At 36.5% G+C, this 27,464-nt stretch overlaps 3 protein-coding genes across 3 annotated transcripts; 2 read left to right on the forward strand and 1 right to left on the reverse strand.

Annotated features, from left to right (window-relative positions):
* The first annotated feature begins 4,556 nt into the window (after positions 1-4,556).
* Positions 4,557-13,773, forward strand: LOC104609981 (transmembrane protein (Protein of unknown function DUF2359, transmembrane)). The gene is made up of 10 exons (XM_010276433.3): positions 4,557-5,287; positions 5,435-5,572; positions 6,663-6,851; positions 11,700-11,837; positions 11,930-12,048; positions 12,140-12,272; positions 12,357-12,486; positions 12,592-12,671; positions 12,783-12,917; positions 13,100-13,773. Exons 1-10 carry the CDS (start codon positions 4,796-4,798, stop codon positions 13,331-13,333), a joined length of 1,788 nt encoding a protein of 595 aa, XP_010274735.1. The 5' UTR covers positions 4,557-4,795; the 3' UTR covers positions 13,334-13,773.
* A 4,419-nt stretch (positions 13,774-18,192) lies between these two features.
* On the reverse strand, positions 18,193-20,697 carry NDHL (inorganic carbon transport protein-like protein). Its single transcript, XM_010276434.3, has 5 exons — positions 20,530-20,697; positions 20,339-20,428; positions 20,148-20,255; positions 19,965-20,059; positions 18,193-18,404 (listed from the first exon to the last, which is right to left on the reverse strand). Exons 1-5 carry the CDS (start codon positions 20,653-20,655, stop codon positions 18,305-18,307), a joined length of 519 nt encoding a protein of 172 aa, XP_010274736.1. The 5' UTR covers positions 20,656-20,697; the 3' UTR covers positions 18,193-18,304.
* A 167-nt stretch (positions 20,698-20,864) lies between these two features.
* On the forward strand, positions 20,865-24,213 carry LOC104609983 (uncharacterized). The gene is made up of 5 exons (XM_010276435.3): positions 20,865-21,165; positions 21,305-21,506; positions 21,630-21,711; positions 21,804-21,920; positions 23,799-24,213. The coding sequence occupies exons 2-5, from the start codon at positions 21,322-21,324 to the stop codon at positions 23,847-23,849; spliced, it is 435 nt and encodes a 144-aa protein (XP_010274737.1). The 5' UTR covers positions 20,865-21,165; positions 21,305-21,321; the 3' UTR covers positions 23,850-24,213.
* Positions 24,214-27,464: the final 3,251 nt, after the last annotated feature.

Below are 27,464 nucleotides of genomic sequence, written 5' to 3' on the forward strand. Positions count from 1 at the left end.
TCCTTTGGATTCAACTAATTATGTGGCACATCTGAAAAGGTTGGTGTAAATCGATGATGGAGTCAAAGCATTTTGAGCCATTGTCAATTGCTATAGCTGGTAATGCTGAAGGTTAGACATGTAGAATTGTAGATGCACAGGACTCTAGTGATCATCAGTTACAGTCCTATCCACCTACCCCTAGTCTTAGTTGATGGATAAGACCTGAAACAAATGTATTGGAAGTTAACTTTGACGGTGCTCTGTCTTCCGTAAAGGGTGGTGGTAGGAATTATTATAAGAGATCATTTGGGGTGATTTCTGCTATGGCCAATCATGCCCAATCCCATTGAGTGCACCGGAGGAAATATAAGCTTTTGCAGATTTGGCTGGTCTCCAATTGGATATAGAAGTTGACGCTCCTTCTATCATTTTAGGGGGTGATTGTTTTATAGCAGTTTCTTAGTTAGTTATATAGAAGGCGATTAGTTGCAAGTTAAAGGCATTTGATTTCACAAATCCCTCACTGCCCACAGATCCTTCTTCTTTTTCATATGTATACTTGGTCTTCTGCCCTAGGGGTGCAAATGCATGATCCTATCCGAGATTCAATCCTATTTGATCAAATTCAGATAATCCTTTGTTTGGATCTTTGGATCAGATAATACGATTTGATCAGACATTGGATTGGATTCGGATCACCCCATCTGATTTGCAGAGAAGATTCGATCCTATACATTGTATATATGCATATTGTATTCATTTATTTATAAATATATTTTTATAAATTTGTTATATTATTTATTTTTTATAATATATATATATATATGATGAAAATAATTAAGAAATGCTTGTATTTTTTTTGTTTTACTTTATTTAAATTAATATATTTTAATTTTCTTTTAATAATTTATTAATTTTTAAAGAAAACAAGATCTGAAGATCCGACTTACCAACAGGATTCAAATTCAAATTGAGTCCTATCAGGTCTGATCGAATCAAATCGGATCTGATATAAACAATGTAAAATCAGATTCAAATATACACTTATTATAAGTATGACCCGATCCGTTTGCATCCTATTCTATTCTGCCCCATCTTTTTTTATCAGACTTTATTATTTGATTGTAACGAATGAGTTTCAAAGGTACACTGCCATGTTTCTCTTTTCGAAAAAAAGTACCAACTTAAAACTTTATTTCTGATAGTCAAAATATAATCTTATATAAAACTACCCTTTTGAACAACAAAAATACAAAAAAAAACAATAGGCATTGGATTTGAGTCTAAATTGGTTGGGATTTGGTCATTGCATGTTCAAACAATTATCGTAGCCTTATATTGGGAATATCTCTCCATGAAATAAAGTATAGAAGTCGGAGATGTCCCAGATGCAAGGCTGTAAAATCTATTAAAACGGACTTTGCACTGACTGAAGCTGATCTCTTGAAACAGCAAGAACCAATCCCAATTCAATTATTAATAAAAACAAAACCACACAATTAGGTCTAATATAATCAGTTCATTTGTTTTCCTCTATCGGGTATACCCGATCCATTGGGAATCTCCTGCGAATAAATATTCCAGCACCTTTCCAACGTGAACTGACATTACACATCTGATGCATGATGGAATTATTCCCTGCTTGGGCTCATTGACCCATGCCAGGGATACAACTTTTCCGGGTTTGGGTTGGAATTTTATCAAAATTTCAATAAGTTCAACCCAAAGCCCGAGCCGGAAACAGTATAAGTTGTTAATTCGGGCCAATCCGATTTATACCCCTAACCCATACCATAATCGGTCAAGTTCTATTTCCATTTTTTCTTCAAAAAAGCATGCACAATTATTAGGCATACAAAGTAGAATTCTTGTTTTCGTTATCCTTATTCCAACATAGGGTCAATTTCTGAACCGACCAGGCGACCACTAGATGCTAAAACCGGGTCCTGTATATAAACAGGTGCAACAACCACTGAGGCTGGTCCGGGTCTTAAAAGCCACATTAACTCTTTTGGTTGATAGGTTTAAAACATTATTTACAGGGATTCCCTTACAGCATCCCGATCCGGGTTGGGTCCGGTCACATTAACGGGTCCGACCATGTTCATTCTCAAGTCATACGAATCTGGTCCTAGGGGAACAGGTCCAACCGGTTGATCCGGCCCGGGTCTTAAGTCTATTAAATGCTTTCGTTTTGGTGGACGGTTTAAGACATTAAATATGGTAAAGAATAAAGATTCCACCACTGCATCTCTCTTTCCGTTACTCGATTCTTATCCGTTCTTTAGCCGCATAACCGTAGATTCTTGATGCAATGCACCGACGCACGGCACCACGACATTAAGTTGCAACTGGAACCATTGTATCAAAAACTATGACGACGATCATGGATCAAGCCTTGTTTACTCGGGATCAGGACTGAAAACAGCATTATCGGAAGGCCACAAAAAGTCGCCGGCAGTGGACCCCACACTCCAACAACTGTGAGAGAGAGAGAGAGGCAGAGGCTGCATCGCGGACCCTTCTCTCCCAAATCCAAAATCCAAACCAGAGAGGGAGAGGGAAAGAGAAGAAAAAACACAACAAAACGTGCGTTAATCACTTTGACCTTTCATTCCTCTCTCCCCTCTGGTATTTACTCAACCTGCCACTCGATTCCCCAATCTCAAAAAAGAATTCCCTTTTGACTTCGAAAAAGCACTTCTTTTTCCATGCTACAACATAACGTATGGTCAACAAACGTATATACTGATCTCTCCACGGTCAAAGATTTCACATATTAGATTCACATCGTTGGATGATCATCAAGTCGGTGAAATAAGCTTCTTGGGGTTGGGGCCCACATGATGAATACGTGGGAGAGTGGATAAGGATAAGTAGTCGTTTAGGGGATCCCGACTTCCCGAGGCACGGAGGCAGCCACCAAGAGTGAAAAATTATTGTTGGGTAAATTATAGATTACCATCTTATAATTTGGGGTAGCGACATTTAACCCCCTAAAAGACCCCTTTCAATTTTTAGATTTCAACACTTTCCCCCTCGCTGCTAACGAGATTAATATAAGATTTAATTTTTTTTTGGTAATAACATAAGATTTAATTTACTAAAATATCGAAGTACCCCATTTGTTTGGTAGAAATATCGAGGTACCACATGAATTAAAAGTAGGGATGGCAATTATTCCCAATGAGGAATGGGGCTGCCGGGCTGGAGATGGGATTTATTTCAAAATTGGGGTTAGGGATAGATGTGCTATGTGTTTGGTTCGTTTATATTTATTGGGTAAATGGTGCCACAGACGCTTCATCAGAAAAAGTCTCATTAATTGTTTTTGTAAATAAATATCGATTTCTGTGTGCTTCTCTTATTTTAAAAAACTTTATTTTGGAGATTTTTTAAACGGGTAGGAGTTTATTGATACTTTGCTGATGTGGTGCTTAATGGTGCCTATGTGTCATAAACACCCACATTAATAGCTTTTCTTGGTTTTGTAGCCATACAAGTACAAAACATTTATTCAATAAACGTAAACAGAATCGAACACCCTCATGATCTATGGTACTGAAAAGGTATGGTATAGGAAGAGATTTGACCAATCAAAGCACCCCATGAATTTGATGAATACACTTGATTGATTATCTCTTTTATGATATCAATTGATTGGTGTAAAATTTTCCCTTATCATGTCTTTTTAGTACCATAATCTAATTCATGTAAAAAATGGGTAGGGGAAAGTAGATGATCTCACCTTCATTAACTTTGAGGAAGAAGAAAAATAAAACTTGCATAAAGAATTTATACATGCAAGGACAAAATGGTGGAACAAATAGGAAGGATAGTGAAATGTTTAACCGGCAAAGAATAGTGAAATGAAAATCTTTTTTTAGTTAATTGAGGAAGTGATAATGGATAAACCTATTTATGGGCGGGGTAACTTGATGGGCTGGCTCGGCCTGACTTGTTCTAAATTGGGTTTGGATAAAGTTTTAAGCTTATGGGCTCAAGCTTTAAACATCAAGCCTGACAGTATTTTGGGTTAGCCTCAAGCTTTCCCAAATAAGCTCATCCCGATAATATTATATATGCAGTAAGAAATATATTATATTATAATATACAAAATATTATAAAATATATAATATATTATTAATAATATATAATTAATATAATATAAAATATTTGTCTAAATCAAGTTTCAGGCTTTATGTAAGATTAGGCTTGAACTCAAGATCTTGGCCCAATGGTTGGGCCGGGCTTAGGCCTGGTCATTTTCTGTTTATAAAGGGAAAGAGCCCGGCCTGGCTCGGCCCGTGAACAGGTTTAAATGGAGGGGCACAGTGTTAAAATCTGAAACTCCATGGATAAGTGTCATTGCCCCCAAAAGTATTGGGGTGATATTCTGTAATTTTCCATTTATTGTTGTATATGGAGTTATGATGGAACAAGGACTATCCTATTATGTTAAGGTCCGATAATCCACTTCAGTAAAAACTGGTATTCCTGTAAATCTGGAAAAGATGATGGTCAAATCAGGAGAGAAACCAAAATTAAGATCCACCTGTCTCCACTCTCCAGACGACAAAGAGCCTTTTTTTCTTCTATTTCTTCTTCGCAAACTCGACCTCGGAATCTCTCACTCCGTTTTTTCTCTTCCTGTGAGTGCGAGAGCTTCTGCTTCTCTTCCATCTCCTGTCCTTGTGATCAGTGATCCCTTGTCGACGAAGAACTCGAGAAGGATTAGGGAGAGAGAGAGAGAATAAATAGCAAAACTCAAGAGTTTGAACCAAAGAAGATTTGAATCAAAGAAGAGAAAATCATGGACGAGAAGTCCGCAGTAGCTCTCGAATCGGCTTTCTACGAAGACGATGAGAGCAGCTCTAACAACGCTTCTTCCAACAACAACCATGGCTGGCAGAAGGTTACCTACGCAAAACGCCAGCGGAAGCCCAAACCCTCTGACGCCGCCGATCCCAGCAAATTCCGGCCAAACGGAGTTGTCGTCGTCGGCGACGAGCCCAACGTTTTCCAGTCTCTCGAAGAGCAAGCTAAGGAGCGTCGCCGGCGGGTCGAGGCTCAAAAGGCGGCCGCTGCTGCTGCTGCTGCTGCAGAGTCCGTAGTCAAATCGAAACACCATTCGGACGATGATGGTGATGACAGCGACGTTGAAGCAGCTGATGGTGGCGAGAATGCGGCAACGGAAGAGAAGAAACCCAAGCAGAAGAAGCCCAAGAAGCCCAAGGTCACCGTTGCTGAGGCGGCTTCCAAGATCGATGCTTCTGACCTTGCGGCACACCTTGCTAGCGTTACTGTATGTTCTTAATTCTTGAATTTTGCGTTTTTTATTTGATTTACTCTGATCCGTTGTCCAATTCAGTTTTTGATCTGTTAAAAAGTCTATATTTTTTTCTTATAATTTGAGTTTTTTGAATTAAAAAATGTGAGTTTTTGGGCATAGGCTTCGTACGAATCGCAGCAGGATATTCAGCTAATGCGCTTTGCGGATTATTTTGGTCGGGCGTTTTCCCAAGTGAGCGCAGCTCAATTCCCGTGGACCAAGATTTTCAAGGAGTCTACGGTTGCAAAGATCACCGATGTGAGTTTATATTGCCCCCTTATTTGAGATGTACTGTTGCTATTTAGTGATAATTCAGGAATTGGTAAAGGGCAAGGAATTAATGAGAAATGTGAGAAGATTTTACGAATGTTTGTATGATAGAAGGCTTAGATTCCTCATAATTGAGGAAAAGAATGTTTCATTGCTAAATGATTTCGTGTAGAAAGGCTGCGATTAATTCCTACAAGCATGTTACTTTGTGATTTACTGGAAAGGCCTTGAATGCTTTAATTGTACTAATTTTGATAATAAGGTTGCCAGATTTAATTCTACTAGTTTTGTATCGTGATTTACCCAGAAGACCTGTTACCTGATTGAGTTTGTATTTATGTTATTTATAATTATACTGTATGTCCATATGTGGGAGTTTACTTGTTATACAGCATATCTGTATGTGATCTTCAAAATCTTTTGAAGTTAGAATAATTTTGATATTAATTTTGCAGCTTGGTTGTTTCTGTATTTTCCTTTATTTATAATTATGCTAATGCAAGAAGTTTATTTATTATTTTATGTACCCTAATTGGTTGGTTGTTTGTTTGACTTTTGTGCTTAGATCATTTATTATCTCTTTAATTGAATTTGGGGCAAACTGGATTAGTACATGGTTGTAGACTGATTTTCTTGATCACTTCAACAAGTTGCTTTGTTATCATTGTCTATTTGGTAACTTGTGCACAGAAAATCTGTTTTATCTGTCACAATGAGCCATAGATGCAAAGACTTCTATAATTTTCTTAATGTAAGGTATAGTGGGCTGGAAAAGGTATACATGTACAGAATCTTTTTGTACTCGAGTTGAGGGTGCCTTGCCCGCCTCTTTGTTTTTTGAATGATATATTCTTCTTCATTTGTCTATCAAAAAATGATCCATATATGTCTGATCTTTACAACTGATTGAGTTAATAATTTAAGAGATACCAGCTTAAAAATGGATCCTTTATTAAGTCATTGATAATTTTTGGTTGTAATCTAATTAGCCTTTGGGTGTTTTTATCTTTTTTTTTTTTGTTAAACCATAGTCCCTCCCCCTATTTGGAATTTAAACTAGTTGGTCTATTTTTGACAGATCCCTTTATCACATATTTCTGAGGCTGTTTATAGGACTTCAACTGACTGGATCAACCAGCGATCTCCCGAGGCTCTTGTTTCCTTTGTTTTATGGTCACTAGACAGCATTCTTGCTGACCTAGCACATCAACAGGGTCCTGCTAAGGGATCCAAGAAGGTAGTTCAACATGCCCCATCAAAGGCTCAGGTAACTACTTTGGAATCTAGCTGATATTTCTTGATGCCTCTTTGTATTTTATGTTGATTTGATGCCAACTACTGGAGATTGTATTTAATGAATCATACTTTGCCTTCATAAAAAAAAAAAACTGCTAGAGATTGTGATGGTGCATTATGTTTGTTATTAAAAATATCATATGACATATTTTAACAATTTCTTTCGTGGTTTTGGAAGAAACTTCAAAACATCCATTAATCTAGTCCGGATCTTGGAGGCTTTGCTTCAGTTCTGTATCAGCTGAAAGCATGGTAAACAATGACTTAAAGATTAAACAACCCAGAGAGACTATGGTTGATTGTCAAATGCGAAGCACCATTTAAAGAAATTAGAACCTGTCTTGATTTCCAAAAAATAAAATAAAAGTGAATACCTTTTATTCTCTTTTGAAAGTCAGAACATCACAATAAAATTAGATTAGAAGGCTAAATGAAAATTTGACCTCTAAGTGCAACCTTTATCTTTGTTGATTGTTACCCTTAAGGGGGATAGAAAGGGAAGTCTTGCAATGTTAATGCTTGATGTAATCAAGAGAGTATTTTGCTTACTTTTCCTTTCTGTTTTTAATGCTTCCAGAGGTTAGTAGACATGGTCTGTCACTTCTGACACATAACACACACATCTTTATATTGCTTCTATTCTGTCCTGCTTTGTAGTAAATAGTTTCACTTTTCCTTTCTGTTTCCTATATAAATATATGCAAGTTTTTTTTTTTTTTTTGTGTGCGTGTACGAGAATTCCTGTGGTTGTTTTGATGACTTTGGCAAACTAAATCTTTTATGTACTTTGAGTGTATTATTTCCCTTCCACTTGTCTTATAAATCATATTTTGGACTAGTGAGAAGTGTGGTTTGTCTTAATGTGAGAAGTGGTTTGTTATCATTATGAGTTTTCCATCAACACTGACTAATGGAATTTTAATCATATTAGGTAAAAGAGATTTCTCTCACTGCATTAATTTGTACATTGTGGAGATGCTTGTCTTTGAAAGAGGGGTGATTAATCCAGGTCTAAACTCTACCCTCTTGGCTCTGATTCCAAAAAAGGGAGATGCTTGTCATCCCAAAGAGTTCAGACCCATTAGTTTGGTACACAACCTCTATAAAATCATTGCTAAGGTGCTTTCTCGGAGGATTAGAGAGGTACTACCCTTAATAATTTCCCCAAATTAGGGTGCCTTTGTGAAAAACAGACAAATCGTGGATCAAATCCTAATTGCAAATGAAAGTGTGGAAGATTTCAAAAGAAGCGGGAAGAAAGGGCTCGTGTGCAAATTGGATTTCGAAAAGGCTTATGACTTGGTGGATTGGTCATTTCTGTTGGAAGCCTTAGAATATTTTGGATTTGGGCAGAAGTGGTGCAAATGGGTGAAAGGATGTATTAGGACTTGCCACTATTCCATTTTAGTTAATGGTAGGGTGGTGGACCATTTCCAGGCTACTAGGGGCATCAGACAAGGAGACCCCCTTTCTCCTTTTCTTTTTAATCCTAATTGCTGAAGTCCTAGGAAAACTCATTGAGAGGGCAGACTCTAGAAACTTGGTGAAAGGTTGGAGGGTAGGGAGGAATAGGGTTCCAGTAACACATCTATAGTTTCCTGATGACAATTCTTTTCTGTGGTGGGGATGGGGTAAGTTGGGTGAGTAATCTAAAGCAAGTGATCAATGTCTTCAAACATGTGACTAATCTTAAAGTGAATCTAGACAAGAGTTGTGCAATTGGCATTAATTTGAGTGAAAGTGAGGTGGAGGATAGAGCCCGAATTTTGGGTTGTGAGATCACTCATTGGCCATTGACATATTTGGGGCTGCCACTAGGGGATAACCCAAGTAAAAAGAGTTTCTGGAACCCAGTGATTGAGAGATTCACCAAGAGGTGGCATCTTGGAAGAAAAATTACCTATCCATGGGAGGTAGAATAACCCTGATTAAGTCCACATTTGAAAAATCTGCTTGTATACTTTTTTTCGGTGTTTAAAATGCCCAAAGGAACATGTGGAATTTTGGAAAAGTTGATGAGAGACTTCTTATGGGAACCAGGAGAGGAGAAAAAGGATCATAGGGTCAGGTGGGATATAGTTACCAAAACCAAAAGTGATGGTGGGCTTGCTTTAGGCAATTTGCAAAAAAAGAATGAAGCTCTGCTGGGGAAATGGCTTTGGAGATTGACTTTGGAAAGGGATAAATTATGGGCTCAAGTTGTCTTAAGTATTCATGGGCAAGCGGCGGATGGCTGGGACTCTGGAGTTTCAACTAGGGCTACGAGAGCTTCTCCTTGGAAATCAATTCATGCCATACTTCCTTCTTTTCTTCTTCTAATCAGGTATAGTATGTGCTCTGGTAACTATGTGAAATTTTGGGATCATGTTTGGGTGGGAAGCACTCCGCTGAAAGAACTTTTCCCTTCCTTGTATTCTTTATCACGGTTTAAAAATGAGCCGGTCTCCACTGTTTTGACCACCTCTAATTCAACCATTGATTAGAATTTGGGTTTTAGAAGGGCCCTTAGAGAACCGAAACTGAACCTCATTGCTGACCTGCTAAATATCCTTGAGGGGGTGGTTATTGACCCCTTTAGGAGGGATAGTAGGATTTGGGCTCTTTCTCCTTCGGGTATCTTCTCTTGCTCCTCATTCTTCAAAGAACTGGCTCATTCCCCTCCTGTCTTTGGAATCCCTTTTCCAGTTTTGGAAGTCTGGGGTAGACCAATTCCTCCTAGAATTAGTGTTTTTTGTTGGGAAGTTTTCCTTGAAAAGTGTAACACTTGCAACTTACTTCAAAGAAAAAGGCCTAATTGGTGTTTATCCTCACACTGGTGCATCCTTTGTAAGAAGAATGGTGAGACTTTCTATCACTTGTTGGTTTCTTGCCCATTTGTTTCAGAAATCTGGTGTTGGTTTTTCTCTTTTTGGTGGCAGGTGGACCCCTCCCCCAAATGTTCAAAGCCTATTTCATTCTACTACTGTTAGGGGGCTGAAGAAGAGGGAAAATTCTATGGAGGTGTGTAAGAGCAGCTGTATGTTGGACAGTCTGGGAGGCAAGGAATCAACGGACCTTTCATGGGAAAGAAAGAAATAAGGGTGTAATCGTTGAACTGATTTCTATAAGGTGATCCATTGGGTTAAAACTTTGCAAAGTTTTGAAAATTATTCAGAAGGAGACATCATCGGGAAGTGGAAAGAAGTGGCTTGGTCAGCTCCAAGAAAGAATGTATTCCACCCAATTTGGTCCCTTCCAGCTTCAGGTTTCACTAAACTAAACTTTGATGGTAGTAGTGAAGGAAATCCAAGTCTGTCGGGTATTGGGGGAGCCTTCAGAGATGATGAAGGTTGAATTATTGCATTGTATTCTGGTTCTATTGGATGGGGGGACTCTCTTAGAGCTGAAATATTGGCTCTTGGAAGGGTTAAAAAGAGCGCAAGAGTTAAATATCAGAAAATTGATAGTGGAAGGTGACTCTAAGTTGGCTATAAATTGGTTGATGAAGGATACTTCTAGTCTGTGGAAGTTTCTGAATGAAAAAAAGAAGGTTAGACATCTCACCCAAAATATGGAAGTCAAGTTTCAATGGATAAAGAGGTGCGCCAACTCCTTGGCAGATTCATTGGCCAAACAAGGGGTGGGAAGAGTTAATTTCTTCCGGGCAACATTGAAATCTGAATTGCTTTCTTGGGAGGGTTAAGAATTTTTACCCCTCCTTTTGTACCTTTTCTATTATTATCTTTTAATAAAAGTCTCTGTTATTTATCAAAAAAAAATTGTACATTGTGGATTGAATCACTCCATTATAGTCTTAGGGCTACTTTAGGAATGCTTTAGGTCTTTATGTTCCAATGTTTTAAAAGCTAGTTAGGAAAACTGAACCCGATAAACTCATTAAAAAAAAAAAAACTGAACCAGATAGAAAGATGGTTGGATTCTGGTTCAACTGTTAGCCCAATAGTTGAATGAACCTATCATGTGATCTTCTAAATTGTAGGATGAATGATTGTTGAACAAGCAGGATTTGTTTCTCCCTTTTCTAACTAAACCATTTGATCCATGGAACTCAGTTTGATACAACCAAACTTGGAATCATCCATTCATGGTTTGGAATTTTGGATTGTTTTACTGTGCTAGGTTAGGATCTTTATATAAGTGTCCTATTTCACTTGTTCCAGATATACTCATTAGAGGTCAGAACAATGTCTATGGTGGCAAAGCTTTATTTCTCATAGTAGGAAACTCATGTATTAGAAACATCAAGTGGTTAGTGATCTCTGTGGGGTTGGTCTCATGAATTTCCTTGTTGTGGGAAGAAAACTGTCTAATACTTTGCCTATAGCTAGGATGTGTAGTTTCAACCATTCATTTGGGTGCTTTCAGGGTTATTCCATGTATATCTTCCCTGAATCTTGTCCCTCATATCAGCCTCCTTTAAGCAGCTAATATGAAGGTTGACATGTTATCATTGTTCACTATTGACCTTGTTCACCATAAATCTTAGAGGAGGTAAATGAACAGAGATCCAGCATTGCACCATTTTTTTGATGACTGAACTACTCCCAAATGATTATGAAGGGTACAGGCTGGCCAATGATCTATATCAGTTACTTGTAAAAAAAAGTCTATATTAGTTAAAGAGCCTGTCAAGTGATTCTCGTGTTTGGGTGCATTGTAGAATCTAATTGTTATTCCCTGGCCTGGCCATCAAATATCTATGTTGTAACCTATAGAAAAGAGTCACTTCTGATAACATCTTTACTTTTGCTTACCTTACAATGAAGAGTTTAACATTTTAGTTGATCATTGTTTAATTGATATCTTCTCGGAGTTGCAGGTTGCTATATTTGTAGTTTTAGCAATGGTACTGCGACGAAAACCTGATGTTTTAATCAGCATCTTGCCAGTACTAAGGGACAACACTAAGTATCAGGGACAAGACAAACTTCCGGTTATTGTGTGGATGATTTCTCAGGTAAGGATGACTTGGCACATGGTTATTTAAATAATGCAAATCAATTTCATATATATGCCTTTTATAGCAGATATTGAAATCAATTTGTATAGGCATGTCAAGGAGACTTGGTTGTAGGAATGTTTGCATGGGCACATAACCTCCTGCCTATAGTCAGTGGGAAAAACAGTAATCCACAGTCCAGGGACTTGATCTTGCAGTTGGTTGAAAGGTCTGGGTGTGTTGAATATTTGACTAAGATTTCTTCCATCTACAGCATATTGTGTTGCAAATTATAAGTTTCCTGTGTTTTTTTGTTGTAGAATTTTGTCTGCCCCAAAAGCTCGGTCTATTTTGTTGAATGGTGCTGTCAGAAAGGGGGAGCGTTTGGTGCCACCTTCAGCTTTTGAGATGTTGATGCGAACTACTTTCCCTCCACCTGCAGCTCGTATCAAGGTCAGTATTGTTGGGACTTGAAAATGCAGTCATGTTGTTATAAAACTTGGGGTTCTCAGTGATCCTGATTTAGCTCCGTTGCAGGCTACTGAAAGGTTTGAGGCAATATATCCCCCCTTGAAAGAGTTGGCACTTTCTGGTTCCCCTGGAAGTAAGGCAATGAAACAAGTTTCACAGCAAATACTCAATTTTGTTGTCCAAGCAGCAGGAGAAGGTCTGTGCAAACGTTCATGACTGCCCTTTATTTCTTCATCTCTATATGAAATCTAGTGAGATCAGGTCATATTTCAGAGCTTGAGATGCAACATTCCTTTTGCAGCCATTCCAGAGTTATCCAAAGAAGCAGTTGGTGTTTTCATCTGGTGTTTGACTCAAAACCCTGACTGTTACAAAATCTGGGTGAGCAACTTGAGTCGTTTTTGCACATAGAGTGTAGGAGATGACTTTTGTTGTTCTTTGCGATTGCATCATTACATGCTGGTCATTTTCTTGGTTACATGGTGGAAACAGGACAAGATTTACCTGGATAATATAAAAGCCAGTGCTGCTGTCTTGCGAAAACTATCTGATGAATGGAAGGAACACTCTGTTAAACATTCCTCACTTGACCCACTAAAGGTGACTCTCAAAAGTTTCAGACAAAAGGTAAACACGGATTTAGATGTTTCATATTATCTTGTTTGCTGTTTCCAACATTGAGTACTTGAGCTGTAGTTTCACAATTCATGTTAAGAGATGTTTGGAAGTAACAAAATTCATTTTGTACGTGTATAGTTCATTAGAAATAAATTTGTCATTGCAGCTAATTTGTTAATCTTGGTTTTTAGAATGAGACAGCATTGGCTAGTGGAGGGGATGCTAGTGACGAAGCATTAATCAAGGATGCTGACAAGTACTGTAAGGTGATCCTGGGAAGAATATCACGTGGGCATGGCTGCATGAAGAGTGTGTTTGTTGCGTGCATTGCTGTTGCTGTGGGTGCTTTGATCATGTCCCCAAACATGGAGCCTTGGGACTGGAAGAAACTATCTGTAATATTCAACTCCCCAGGATCCATCTGAATAAAGTGTCAAGGAGAGAAAATGGTTGGTGGCCAATGGAGAAAGACATCAATGTGAATTTTACAACGTTCGGCATAAGAAATGTAAGAAAATTGGCCCATAAAGTAGGGGCAGAGGATGTGGTATTTATTGTAAACCATACAAAGGCCCATTGGCTTAATTATATACTAGAGTTGGGGGAAGTGAAAAACTTCATGAAAGTGCAACTTAGCTGACAAGAGTAAGGAGTGTTGATGGTCTGTTTAGTCATTTAGGATTCAGCTGGCTTTCCTGTTTTGGTTAATGCATTAGATATAGCATTTTTTTATTTCTTTTTTAAGTTATTTGTTCTAATGTCTTTTATACATGCAAAGTGATCTTACAGTGATGGCTTTCAACACTTAATGGAACCCATGTTCAACCCTGAAGGAATTTTGATGTTAAATTGTTTTATTATTTTACTTTTGTTTTTTTTTTTTACTGCATTTCATGTGATAGTATGCAGTTTCTTGCTTTCTGCTTTAGCTGAATGAATTCCACCAAGAACAGATATTGCTGGACTACTTGAACACTGTCTGTGACAGTGGAAAACTGGAAATGGTTGATGGTGTGATATGTGCTGTATCTGTTGTTTTAACCTTTCTGTATTAACTATAGGAGTCCAGCATATACAAGTTTTGAGTTGTGGCTGCAAGATGGTGATTGATCAATAGGAGCACAAGACTAACATGTATCGCTTTCCTTGCGACTAAACTGGGCAAATGACAAAGGTTATTTGTAAAATAGCATTTTCTGGAAACCAAACTATGCTCATTTTCCTTCATTTAACGTGCAGCTAAATGGAGCCTAAGTAATGATGCGAGCCACTAAAACATCAAAAACAGCCCTTTTATTGGTACTTGATTTGGATCGTTTTGCTCTCATTTGCTTCTTCATTCACCCGGCCCGAGTCTCACTCAATTATTGATCTTTTCATCATTCATCTAGCCATAATGTAAATGTTTGACTTTTTACCTTTTTGAGTCACTGGATAGCTTTTGGTCATTCTCCACTTATCTTTTTGAAATTTGATATGGGAAGTTTATGTTTAATTCGTTTTTCAAGAATAAAAAATCCAGTCTACTCAATAGGTAAAAAAATGGTAAACTTAAAGGAAAAATTGGCCTTTTATAGTTGGGACCCATGTGATTTACGGGTTTAATCGAGTATATGTAAGGTTTAATCGAGTCTTATGGCATTTCTAATTGGGTCAAGATAAATCAAATCCACCCCCAAATTGTTTTTTTTTTTTTTTTTTCTGAGACAGGAGGGAAGAGGCTCTAACATAAGCAAGGGGTAAAGCAAACCTAGTGATTAAGGGTAGAGCCAAGGCGACCCAGGAGAACCCTAATCCCCACTCTCCCCCCACCCCACCCCATGATTAGCCCCCCAAAGCCCCATCCATGTTTATTCTCCCGTCTCCATCCCATTTAATTAGGTTTTTGTTCTCGTAGCAAAAATTCTAGCTCCTCCCCTACCAACAACCATTGAGTGTAGTTCTTTCAATGAAAAATTGGTCACATTTTTTTTTGTTTAATTATCACTTAGCTCATTATTTTGTAAAATATTTGGTCAATGGACTTTTGATCTAGATTTTATAATCATTGAACTATTTGAAGTGGAAAATCGTTCATAGATTGATAACTATTTTTTATAATTTAAATATTTCGTTATATTTATGATGAATATGATGGTTTTTGAAATATTGTTTACCCAAAAAATCGGATTTTTGGCTCGAAAACTGTCGAGGCAGCCGGTTCCTTTTCACCCTTGACTCATATCTTGGCCAAAAATCGTTGACTTGGTTAGCGACCTGCTGATCCAGACAATTGAATTGTCGATCGGTTCTACCCGAACAACACTTTTTGTCCATTTTTTAATTTTATTTTTTTTAATTTATATATATATATATATATATATATATATTTAAATTAGAACGTGTTGTCCATTTGAATTGGATGGTCGAACTACTAACCCAGAAATCAATGGCCAAAATGATTCTAGTTCTGGGTAAGTTTCTAAAACATTAATGAATATCAAAAGCGGATCCATTTCAAATATGGTTCCATTTTCAGTTTGACTTTTAAAACATTGGATTAAGGTTAACTTCATTATGGGTTAATTAATTACGTTACTTAATTTAAGTTCATTGAACTTAATTAAATGAACTAATTAGGATAGTTATTTTACTCAATTTAATTAGGTAATGCTTTAATTAGCTAATCAAATAAATTATTTATTAATTAGCTACTTTAGTAAAATTCCTAATTAAAATAAATTAGTGCATTAATTTAATTAAGTAACTTTACAAGTAGCACATAGTATCAAGAAAAGATTAAACTTGAATTAAGTTATTAGGTTAATGAAACTTAATTGAGATAATTAAGTTTACTTATGCTAATTAAATTAGCTCTATTTAGGGAAGTTTAAGTTCATTTAATTTAATCTAAGTTAAATTGACTTAAGTTCATCTTAATTTAGGTTAGTTCAGGTTAATTATGGAATTTTACATGTAGCATATGTAACTGTACATGATTAAAGGCAATAATTATGTTTAATGGGTCATGTTTATGTAACATTGTTTTAAAAATGGGTTATCTAACATGTGACTGTTGTAGTGAGAGGAGAGTAAGAGAAATATGTTGAGAGGAGGAAGAAAAAAATGGAAAGATGATAAATACCATAAGAGGTTGATAAAAAATATAAGAAAGGTGCACTAAGGGTAGCAAGAAAATTGGAGAGGTTTCTTAATGTGTTGGAGAGGTTTTAGGGGTGTGGAGAGAGAGAAAGAGAGATTTTAGGAAGATTTTTAGGTAATTGGGAAGCGATCAAAGTAAATAAATTTAAGACAAAGTATACAATACCTTTACATTAGGGGTGGGAAAGGGAAGGGGGCATGCTGAGGTGGCAACTCTAGGCTTGGAAAGGGAATAATGCACCCTCTAAAAAATTTCAAGGTTGGGGTAATGGAGCAAGGGAATATCGGCTTGTATCTTTGCTCACTTTACTTTTTTTTTTCAATCTGGTTCAAGGGGGTGTATTTAAAGGCCCGTCTACCCCCTAAACCAGGTCACACCCCGAAACGACCCCTGTAGAGGCATAGCGGTGGCCTCCCGATATGTATTATATATGTGTGTGTAAAAATAATAATGTATCTAAAAATATAATAAATATATTACAATAAAAAATCATATCCTTTAGTTTTGACCTTGAATGTCTACCGGATGAACCATTCATTTTCCAAAGTAATTTATGAAATTTGCGAAGCTTTTAAAAATTTATGGACTTGATTGATTTTTAAGAAATTCGCCAAATTCATGAATAATTTGGAGAATTACTAAAAGTGAGGCCAATTTTGTAAAGATAGAAGCACCCAATTTAGAGCCTCTATGGAGGATGCAGAATGAATAAAAAACAATGAATAGAGTATTTTATTCTAGTCCAAGCAAATCAAATCGTTTTTTTTTTTTTGTAAAAAGTGAATAAAAACCTCCCTACCCTTTTTTCCATTCACGAATACCCCAATGCATTTGATGATGCAAATAGGAATTAATCCATTTCTTGAAAATCCTAAAATGAATGCAATTTAATAAATGTTTGGCCACTATAGGTTCTTATTTGTCTCATGGTGTACATTTTGCCTGCCAGGCTATGAATGACTAATTTTTAGTTCTACCTAATTGGATAAGTCATTCATCGAGAAGGGCTACGAAGATTTTTGTTTTTTTTTTAGGGTAAATTATAGATAGGTATCCTGTACTTTGGGGGTGGTGACAAATAAGGGTGTTAATGGACTGGCCCGTCCAATCCAAAATCAATTTGGGCGGATTGGACAGACCAACAAGACATATTGGATTGGACCAATCCGGTCCAAAATATTTATTAGATTGGATTGGACCTGGTCCGTCCATAACAAATTTCTATTAGATTGGGTTGGATTAAGCCAATACCTAGTCCATTGATATAGGCAAGAATATGTGTCAATGGACTGGGTTTGGGTTGAAATCAATCTAAATCAAAATGAATTTGAACAGATTGGACGGTTTAGACATTGAATTGGATCGGTCCAAATTGGTCCAAAACATTCATTGGATTGGACCTGGTCCATGATAATGGACTCACATTGGATTGGATTGGATTGGACCAAACCCAATCCAATTGACACCCCTAGTGACAGATAGGTACCATGAATTTTCAATTGCAACACTTGAGTGCCTTGAACTTTTAAAAATAGACACTTGGGTCCATGCGTTAGTATTCTGTCAGTTAAATATTACATAATGTAAAAAATACCCTTCTCATGTATTTTTGAGATCATTCTCAAGTAATCGAACTTCCCCACAATCACGTTCTCACATGGACATCAAATAATATATTCAAATTTTTTGACGATGGCATTCACTGGTGATGATTTTACAATGTAGAATTATTTCAAAAATACATAAAAATGTATTTTTGACCTTGTGTAATGTTTAACTGATGGAATACTAATGGATGGACTCAAGTGTCTATTTTTTAAAGTTCAGGGTACTCAAATGTTGCAATTAAAAGTTCAGGATACCTATTTGTCACCGCCCCCAAAGTACAAGATACCTATCTGTAATTTACCCTTTTTTATTTACTTTTTTTTTTGTCAATGTAGTAGATACCAATTACATTAATGGAACAATGTCTCCCTTTAAAAGGGTTTATATTGCAAAACTGTTTGATATGTAAGAAGATTTTATTATTTAGATCTAGATCATTTTATATGCTCAATTTAATTAATGAAGGAGTACATATTGGAATTTCCACATAAACAGATCTTATCTGCTAGCACAATACTTATGATAATTACTATATATGAAATGCAAAGGAGATTTATATGGCAAGTTAAGCAAATTTCTGTAATATTATACAATAGAGCAGCTTGGCTCAAAAGATAATCAGCCATTTGATAACAGTGATGTTCAATTATTCAAATGAAGGATCTTGCGGTGTTGACCAAGGATACTTCATGGATGGATCTCGGGGAAGTCGCCTGAAGTTGATAAATGGTGCCCAAAGAATAATTCTGCAAATAGGAAGATTGAAGTAAACCTTATTATTTCTATATTTCAAAATAGAATTCATGGAATGAAATCTTGAGGCAAGATTCTACAAAACAAACCCAGTGAAATTTCTTAAAACAGAAATCGAATCTCATAATATTGTCTGCATTGATGTAGGTAGTCTACCATATGGTTTTCCCATATACCTAATGAATAATCTGAGCACTGTTATGAATGGAATAATAATTTGTCTTTCTGCACCTGTTTGGCTACAATTTATAATGTAAATTTACTATACTCGTTTATTTTTCATTTTCATTTTTTATATGTCCGCTGATTTTCTAATCTCATTTGCTTTGACTATTTGCATGCAAATGATCTATTCCCATAGTCTGTTTGATTCAGACAAGAATCGAATTGGGAATTGAAATCAGATGGAAGGGGATTTCATTCCACCAGGAATGTGAATGAGATTTCGATTCTGCTCAACCAAAAAGTTGGAATCTGAATAGCCCATTTCGATTCCGATTCCAAACCTGAACCAAATAGGCCATTAGTTTTAATTTTGACTATGTTATATTATGAATGTGCCAAATTCGGCTAATAAATTGCATTGTAATTTCTTTATTCTGATTTGTTTTCCGGTGAACATCATGTTCGTGTAACATTTGAAAATTGAGAGTTCATGTCTGTATAAATTTGGTCTACTGGCAAAGGAAAAGAGGGGCAAGTGAGTAAGCATTTAAGCAAATCAACCCCATTAATGGGTATTAGCACTTCAAAATGCGATTTGACTGGTTCCATAAGCACTTGAAACATGGCTCCAGCGTAATGAACTTTACAAATTCATGAAAAGTGACAGAAGAGCACAAGGGATTGTTTTTGGTAACAAAACTTTTCTGAATGAACTTCTAAACCAACAATGGAATTCCATTATTCTGATCTATTTTTACCCCTCATAGGCACAATCCTGCAAAGTGTTTTTAACTTGTAAAAACTTGGAATCCAAAACATTAATTTTCATGATTTTGCAGGAAATTCTGATTATACTACTAGTAGTGATTAAAAAAACAACATTTCATGGACAACTTTGAGGTGATATTGTGGCTCATGTGATCCATCTCATTATAATGAATATTGAGATCCTTGACTGAAAAAAAAAAAAAAAAAACAGAAGAAAGAAAATCTTGAATGGCTGCAAACTGAAACATGTACATTGCAGAACAGTCTTAGTTCTTCCATCAAGATCCATCAGGACAGTGAAAAGCAATATAAACAATTGTTGTGAACCAAAGAGGCAATAGGGCAGATGCCTTTCGATTCCAATTGCCAGTGCTACTCAAATTTTGAGCAGTCTTTAACATTTCCAAAGTCTACACAGATGGGGCCATGTTTCACATATAGTTTCCACAGATTACAAGTGTAAAAGTTTTCATGGTTTCACTGAATGGTGCTAGTTTCTGGTTCTACTGTGGCTAGTCAAAAGCATGGCCAAACATTTGAAGAGGAATGGTGAATAAACAGATTCAAGAGGGGGCAGCTGTAGAACATCTGTGCAATAATAGGAGCTACTCAGTACTCACCCGGGGAAGAACATGAACACAAACATGAATTGCAAATACATCTCCAGGAGCTTTCGTTTGTACCATCTGAGCCGAAGCCAATTCATGATGATAGGCTGTGATTCATTGAAAACAATAACCATGAACTCAATGCATTCGATGAGAGAAGCAGATCCAGATAACTATCTATGGCCCTTTACTCACCGGCATGATTAGGAAATACCAAAATGCAACAATTCCCAGTTGTATCAGTGTTGTCGTCAAATCTTGTTCGTCATTTACTCCCGTCACCGCAAATGCCGGTTGTTCAATCTGTCAGAATGGTCTCTCAATTATAAAACCCATCTCAAGAAGAAACAAACAGAATGGAAAACAGATGCAGGTTACTGTCTCACAGTGACCAAAAGAGTTCCAAGTTGTAAAGCTAGACCAGACTTCTGTAGAGCTGACCAGTTAATGGGCTTTTCAGAGGTGCTATTAAGTGCCTGTAATTGAACAAAAAGGGGTTCTCGAATTCATGATAGAATCGATAATTCAGCAGAAATAAGTGCAGAAATTAACAAAATCAACAAAGAGAATTGTAGACCTTTAAGGGCTTGAATTTGGGTTGCTGAACGTGTTTAGAAGTAATGGAGAGTGAAGGACGTCGGAATTGTGAAGAGATGCAGACTGGCACTGCCTTGGCCAGTGGAGAGCTCAATGAACAATTCATTTTAGAGCTCCCTCTCTCTCTCTCTCTCTCTCTCTCTCTCTGTTCCTTATCGTCTGGGTTGTTAATATTTAAAATTTGAGGATTTGCCACGTGGCTATTGCAATGTAGCTAGACCACTCATAATTACCATGAGGGAAATGTTACCATGCTGCACAATGCACCACAATATATGTACCATTCCATCTCAAGTAGAAAACTTAGTTGACCACCTGGATGTTTTTGACCATTTGATCTGTGTTGTTCCACAAACCACAATGTTACTCCTAATACCGTGTGGAGTTCGAAACGACAATTCACCGTTGAGCCGATCTCTCATCCTTCTCCGACATCAGACTTGACATAGCACCAGTGAAGGCATCAGGTGACAGATAGACTCCACTGTCACTGTAACTCAGCGGAAGAAGCCTTTCTCTCTGTACTTCTTGTTCTCGCCTCTCAGTTTCTCAGTTGCACTTGATGGTCCACTGAGTAAAACCCAAAAGCGGAAGCGTTTCTCTTTGGCAATTAACAGTTATTATCTGAATTTTTAGTTGTTTTGGTTTTAATTTTAATTCCCATTTGAGTTGGGTTGTGTTGGATTTGCTGCACACGTAAGGTGTTTGTTTGAATGATTGTTTAATGATCATTAGAATTTCAATTTGGTTATCAGGGGTTTCATAACTAATCATGAGGCTTTTTGATGGGTGGAGAACTTTTCGAAGAATACCTTACGAAGAATGGACGGCCATTCTAAGGATACCTTACGATGAGTGGAAAGCTATTCTAAGGATACAGAAATTCCGGAGGATCGTGTCCTACACTGGATTCTATTGCTTCGTTTCCTTATTGAGCTATGCCTATACAAACAATACGTAAGTCATTTTACCGCTTTGTGAGCTTGGAGTTGGAGGCATATAGAATCAAATCGTTTCTGGGTAATTCTCAAATGGCTTATATGTTTTATTCATTTGCTATTTCTTAACTTCCTCGTGCAGAACAAGAGCCGGAATTTCCAGGGGTGATCAATTCTATGCTTCTTTTCCGGCAGGAACTGAACTACTAACTGACACTGCCAAGGTCTATGACTTCAGTTTTATTTTTCATATTTATGGGGTTTCTGGTCCTCCTTATATGCAGCCTATGGATATAAATTTTGCACTCTCTTGCAGTTGTATAAAGCTGCGCTTGGTTATTGTTTTGAAGCGGAGGAATGGGGCCCAATTGAATTTGCCGTCATGGCTAAACACTTTGATCGCCAAGGAAAGGCACCTTATGCTTACCACTCTGTAAGTTTGTTACCAATATAATTGTCTGCTTCTTCTGTGTATGTTTTCCTCATTTTATAATATTATTTTTGTTATGCAAGTTCAAGCCATCCCTCTTAGGATTTAGGAACTAAGAAAATATGGCATTTTCATGTCACAACAGCATTCGCTGGTAAGGACAGATTTTGGCAGTTGACCCTCTGAGAAAGTCTGTTGAGAGTCTTGATGATATTTGATAACCGCAGTTACCACAGAAAGAGTGTGGGGAGTTGGTTCAGGTTGACCTAGAAGTAATGCTGGATGATGTTGTAGGTTGTGGATCCCTTAGAAACAACATGTTTTACTTCTTGAGTAACTTGGCACATGGATATAGAAGATATGAAGAGCTACTTGAGGTTTCTGATCTTGGATCTGGAAAACAAAGAACCAATTTACTGTACATTAAAGAAATAAGTTGCTTCTCAAGCACATATTTTAGGGTGGCTGTGATTGATATCTCAGTTAGAGTGGTGACAGCATGGTGGTAATGGCAAGACAATTTAGCTATTTCATGTGACCACCCAGTAGATGCAACATTTAAAAGCAGGAAGAAGAAAATTTAGAATTAGCATTTTTATCTAATGGCACAGGAGTTACTAGATATTGAACTGGAAGAGTGCCTTAGACGAGAGTACCTTCCTACAAATATGGATGGGAAAGCTAACATTTAGTTATCAGTATCATTGTGCAGTCTTCTGCTTTGTGCCCTTGATCCTGCATTAACTTATTGAGTGTTTCCAATTTCCTTTTTTTGACTTGATGGCAATAGGTTATCAAGTGTTTGAGCAATGTCTCTTTTAAACCTCCTAGTCCTAGTCTTATTGCTTGTCAGTTGACCATCAATATGATTGAGTGGGTGTTCTCTTTTTTCAATTGCTTAGAGGGGTAGAAGAACTTGTATTTGTATTTATTTTCTTATGAGCAATCAACAGTCAAAACCTTGTTTGTTAAATGAGTTGTCATAACCTAGTCTGGAGCTTTAATCTCTGGTTGTTCAGTATGAAACTTGCCTTGTAAATGAATTGATGCTATAAACTCTTCCTTCTAAAGTGCCCTAGTGAGCAACAAGAGTCCGAGGAACAAAATATATATATGTTTAAACTCAAATATGCTTATGATCAATTACTGAATGTCTTTCCCATGAAGAAAGTATAAAACTAGGAGATGGATTTTTTCTATGTCAAGTAGGCTTCTATATTTATTTAAGAAGTATATTATCTATTACATTGCCCTGAAACTATATTCAGCTTCTGAAAGCACTTGGATTTGAGGCTTATGAAAATAACTATACATTTCAGACATCAATGGCTCTTGAGATGCAGATGCAGTTACATAACCAGTTTAATAGATAGAGGATTACATTATAGCTAGACATCAAGTCAATCATGTGAAAAGAGGAGAGATCCCATTGAAAATGCTTATCTTTCTATTATCCTAGTGGGCTTGCTGAGGGATAAGTCACACCTAGCAACAGGATAAGGGGAAATAAAAATTTGATGGCCATTTGCCCTATATCAGCAGGAAGTAAGTGAATGGAGTCTTAGCATCTGAGGCATTACCGCATTAGTTTATCTGCAGAAAGACTAGATTAACTATTCTTGTCTGAAGTTAATTAGGTGATTTGCTATAAATAGTTGTCGTGCAAGTCTTGTAATTAGTCAGGACCATGAAGGGAAACAACTAGGTCTTTCTTTTCTATCCACTTGGATCTATCTTTATGCAAAGCCTGTTGATTGCATTATTTACTCTTTGATTTGCATAATCCTTTATAGTTTTATTTTCCTTATTCATCTTGAATTATGTATAATCTTTTCTTAGCCCTCTGGTGTTCAGCACTTGCTCATTTTCATTCTTTTTCAGCAATACATGGCGCATCTTCTTTCTCATGGGCAGCTTGATGGAAGTGGCTAGTGGAGGTGAAGTGCCAATAATCCACTGCACCCATGTGAAGATACTATGGCAGTGATTACATATGCAATGGAAATCTTTTAACAACCTTTTTGAAGCTATGTAATTCTGAAAGGGGAGCAGCTACTATCATTTGATCTCATCTTGGGACTCCTTCCTTGTTCTCCATCTGAACCACTTGTTATTTTAAGTGATGTGTGCCAATTCTGTTACCCATTTTATAATTTTTAAAGAAATTTAAATAGGAATTTACTATTTGATGGAGCTTCTGTGTTTAGTTCAATTCATTGTGCAGCATGCAGATTAATGCTTTGAATAATGTTAGAATTGACATGGTTCAAGAAGATTGTTTATTTTTGAGTTCCAACTTCCAAATTGTTCTATCAAAAACAAAAAAAAAAGAGTTTCCAAGCTAATGTTGTACATAGGATGCATTTCAACTGTTAGGCCTGCATTACACTGACTTCTAGATGGCTGAATCGTTTCCATATAAAAGGTGTAGAAAACAAAGTTTAGACCTCAACACAGGTAGAAATGTAACTGATTTTTTTTAATCTTTTTACAGATGGATTTTTCTTAACAATCCTAGAGAGAAAAACACAGCCCATGTTGAAGATTATTATTTTGTTTGGAATGATGAGTGAAGGTTCAACGTAGAATGAAGCCTGAAGTATTAGTTAAAAGGAAGTAGAAGGAAAATATTTATATATTATTTTGTGTATTGTAAAAATAAGCCTAACCCAACTTCTTGTCTAGACAATATTACATATTTATGCCAAATGAAGGGATTATGTGACCAATTTAGATTGTCAATTGGACGATAGGACCCTCTGGATTGGCCACTTCTAATTCCTCAGCTTCATACCTTCCACCGTTATGATAGATAGAATTAATTAAAAGGACAATTATACCCTTTCAAAAATACAGGTTCTTCTTTCGCACCTAACCGCTGAAATACCTTTGGTGTTTGGTTTAAAAGGACAATCATTGTTGTTTATCTAAAACACGGTATCAGTTCAGTGTCATATAAGCATTTCTCCTATGGAATTTGAAATGTTGTTTCGTTAAATCATTAAGAAACATTTTTTTGAAATAGTGTTAGAGCCATCTGTGGGGTTATAGTCTCAATGTTTATAGTTTAACAACAATGCTGACTAGGTGTTTATAGTAGATATGTATTTGGTATGTTCTGTTTCACGTTGAAGTGCTTAAAGTAAACTTTTTAATTCTATGTAACACTAATCACACTTATTTCAATCTAATGGATAAGAATTTTCAAATCTAGGATTTCATCAGATTTAATTTTCTCCAATGTACAAGGGTGTTATGCTTGATGATGGAAATCCAACGGTCCAAAATTCATGAAAAACACCCCCCTCGGTCAAACAAGTTCTCTCTCACTTATATATAAAAGATTATATATGGGTTCAATGAAAAGGAAGGGATCAAATAAGTTATCATGTCATCGTAAATTGGTTTACAAGCGTAGGCTTAAAGCTCTAAACCAATCAAAATTGTGAAGGAGGGTTTGAGGAATTTAACCTGCTGGTGCCTGAATTCTTTGAAGAATTCCAATAAGCCCAAGATGATATATGATGCACTATATCAATTCATCACCATGCCACATCGGATGACAGATAACTGCCATATCAACTAAAACATTGTGATAGGCAATGGCTGTTGGGGGAACCTCAATTTGACGTTTCCTCCAATGCCCCCTCATTGCTATTTTCAGAAAAAAAAAAAAACATTTTTTGACTTTTTTGAGTTAAAATAGTTTCAACCAAATAAAAAATTCCTATTGCAATTCAAAATGCTTAGGTGGCACTGATATGGCAGGGTTTCAATGGGAAACGACAATGGTACCAAACATATCCTTAGTTAATGATCAAGGAGTAAAAGGATCCATTTGTTGTGGATCCTAGAGTACATTGTGTTTGTCTTGTCTCCATGAACTCGATAAGGGGATAATATAGCCTCAATCCAAAGCAAGGTTCAAAGTATTGATACATATCGGGCCATATCTGTTGATACGTATCGTATTGGGGGCTTTTCAATATGCCCCTACAGGGGGTGTTTCAGGGTCTAAGCCAGTTCAGGGGTGGACGGACCTTTAAACCCACCCCCTAAGCCAGATTTGAAAAAAATATAAAAAAAAAATAAAGAAACAGCTACTGATACACTCCAATATGCCTTTACCAATATATCAGGTGTATCCATGGTTTTTAAAACCGAACCGGTGAGGGGTCTGGTTTCGGACCGCTCAAACAAAAAATAAAAAAATTCAAAAAAAATAAAAAAATTCAAAAAAAATAAAAAATGCTCAAAACCATTCGAACGGTTAACTGCCCGGTTCAGTGGTTTGCTGACCAAAATCAACGGTTTTGGGGGAAAATCCGGTTTTTGGGGAAAACAGAACCAGTCACCTAACCGGTTCCCGGTTTTGAAAACCATGAGTGTATCGATACTTTGAACCTTGATCCAAAGCACTTAGTTCTATCCTCTGTACCTATTTCGTCTATTTTTGCTTTAGGCTCCACTTTTCAGGAAGTTATTTACCCAGCTAAGTGCATTTACTATCCATGTTCTTTTATTTTCCAAATAAATAAGAAAATGATCATTTTAACCATAAAAACCATTATTAAAAGGGACAATTTTGTCCTGTCCAAGTATTGGTAACTTTCCCCTAGGTGGGAAAGTTATTTTCCACGGGAGAAGGGATACCTAGGAAAAATAAATTTTCCATAGACCTCACATAAATCTGAAAAAAAGAACGTGAATACCTTAGTTAATGGAAACCAAAATCCCATAACCAACTTTTCCCCTCTCAAATTCAAAAGAAAAAAGGGCTCTTAATCTTTTCTTAATTAGACCCTCGGTCTTCGGTCTTTGGTTCTTTTGAATTTGAATTCTTGGCAAATTTCCTTTCAATGCTTCTTCTATGACTTATGATTTAGGTTGATGAGCTATTGTTGAACGGTTAGATCCAACCAGTGAATCTTAGTTGCAAAGATCTCAGCACTTAGAAGGACAAAATTGGATTTCTATAATATTTACACTTGCACTAGAATCACATGCTAACAGAATATTAATGGAAGGTATGTTTAAGTCCTTTGAAAAAACACAGGCTATATTTTAATCCTTATGAGAAAGCTCAGGTGTACCCTAGTTTATATGGTAAAAAAAACTTATAGGTAAGAAAATTTGAACATTGGTATTTAGTTGAAAAACAATAAATCCACGGCTGCACCATGCTTTAATTACTTGCGATAATTACATATGATTAACTTTCATACAATTGTTTCTTTTTGGTATATATCTATTAAATAATTAACAAAAAAATCATTATTGAATCTTATATATCAATAAGAATTATGTTTATATCGTTTTTGCCATTGCTGATAAAAAAAAAATCATCATTATAATAATTGTATGGATTTCCTAAGAATTATGATACACATGCATATTTCCAAAATTTCCCAAGTGTGTCATAGTAATTCATACTTTATATAAATTATTAAACTATGTTTTTTTTGTTTTTTTGCATTTATGGGGCTGCAATATTAATAAATTGTCCCAATTTGAAATGAGATGGATCCCATTAAGGATGACCTGAAT

Source organism: Nelumbo nucifera, chromosome 4 (genome assembly GCF_055504915.1).
Source record: "Nelumbo nucifera cultivar China Antique chromosome 4, China Antique-T2T, whole genome shotgun sequence".
Taxonomy (NCBI): Eukaryota; Viridiplantae; Streptophyta; class Magnoliopsida; order Proteales; family Nelumbonaceae; genus Nelumbo; species Nelumbo nucifera.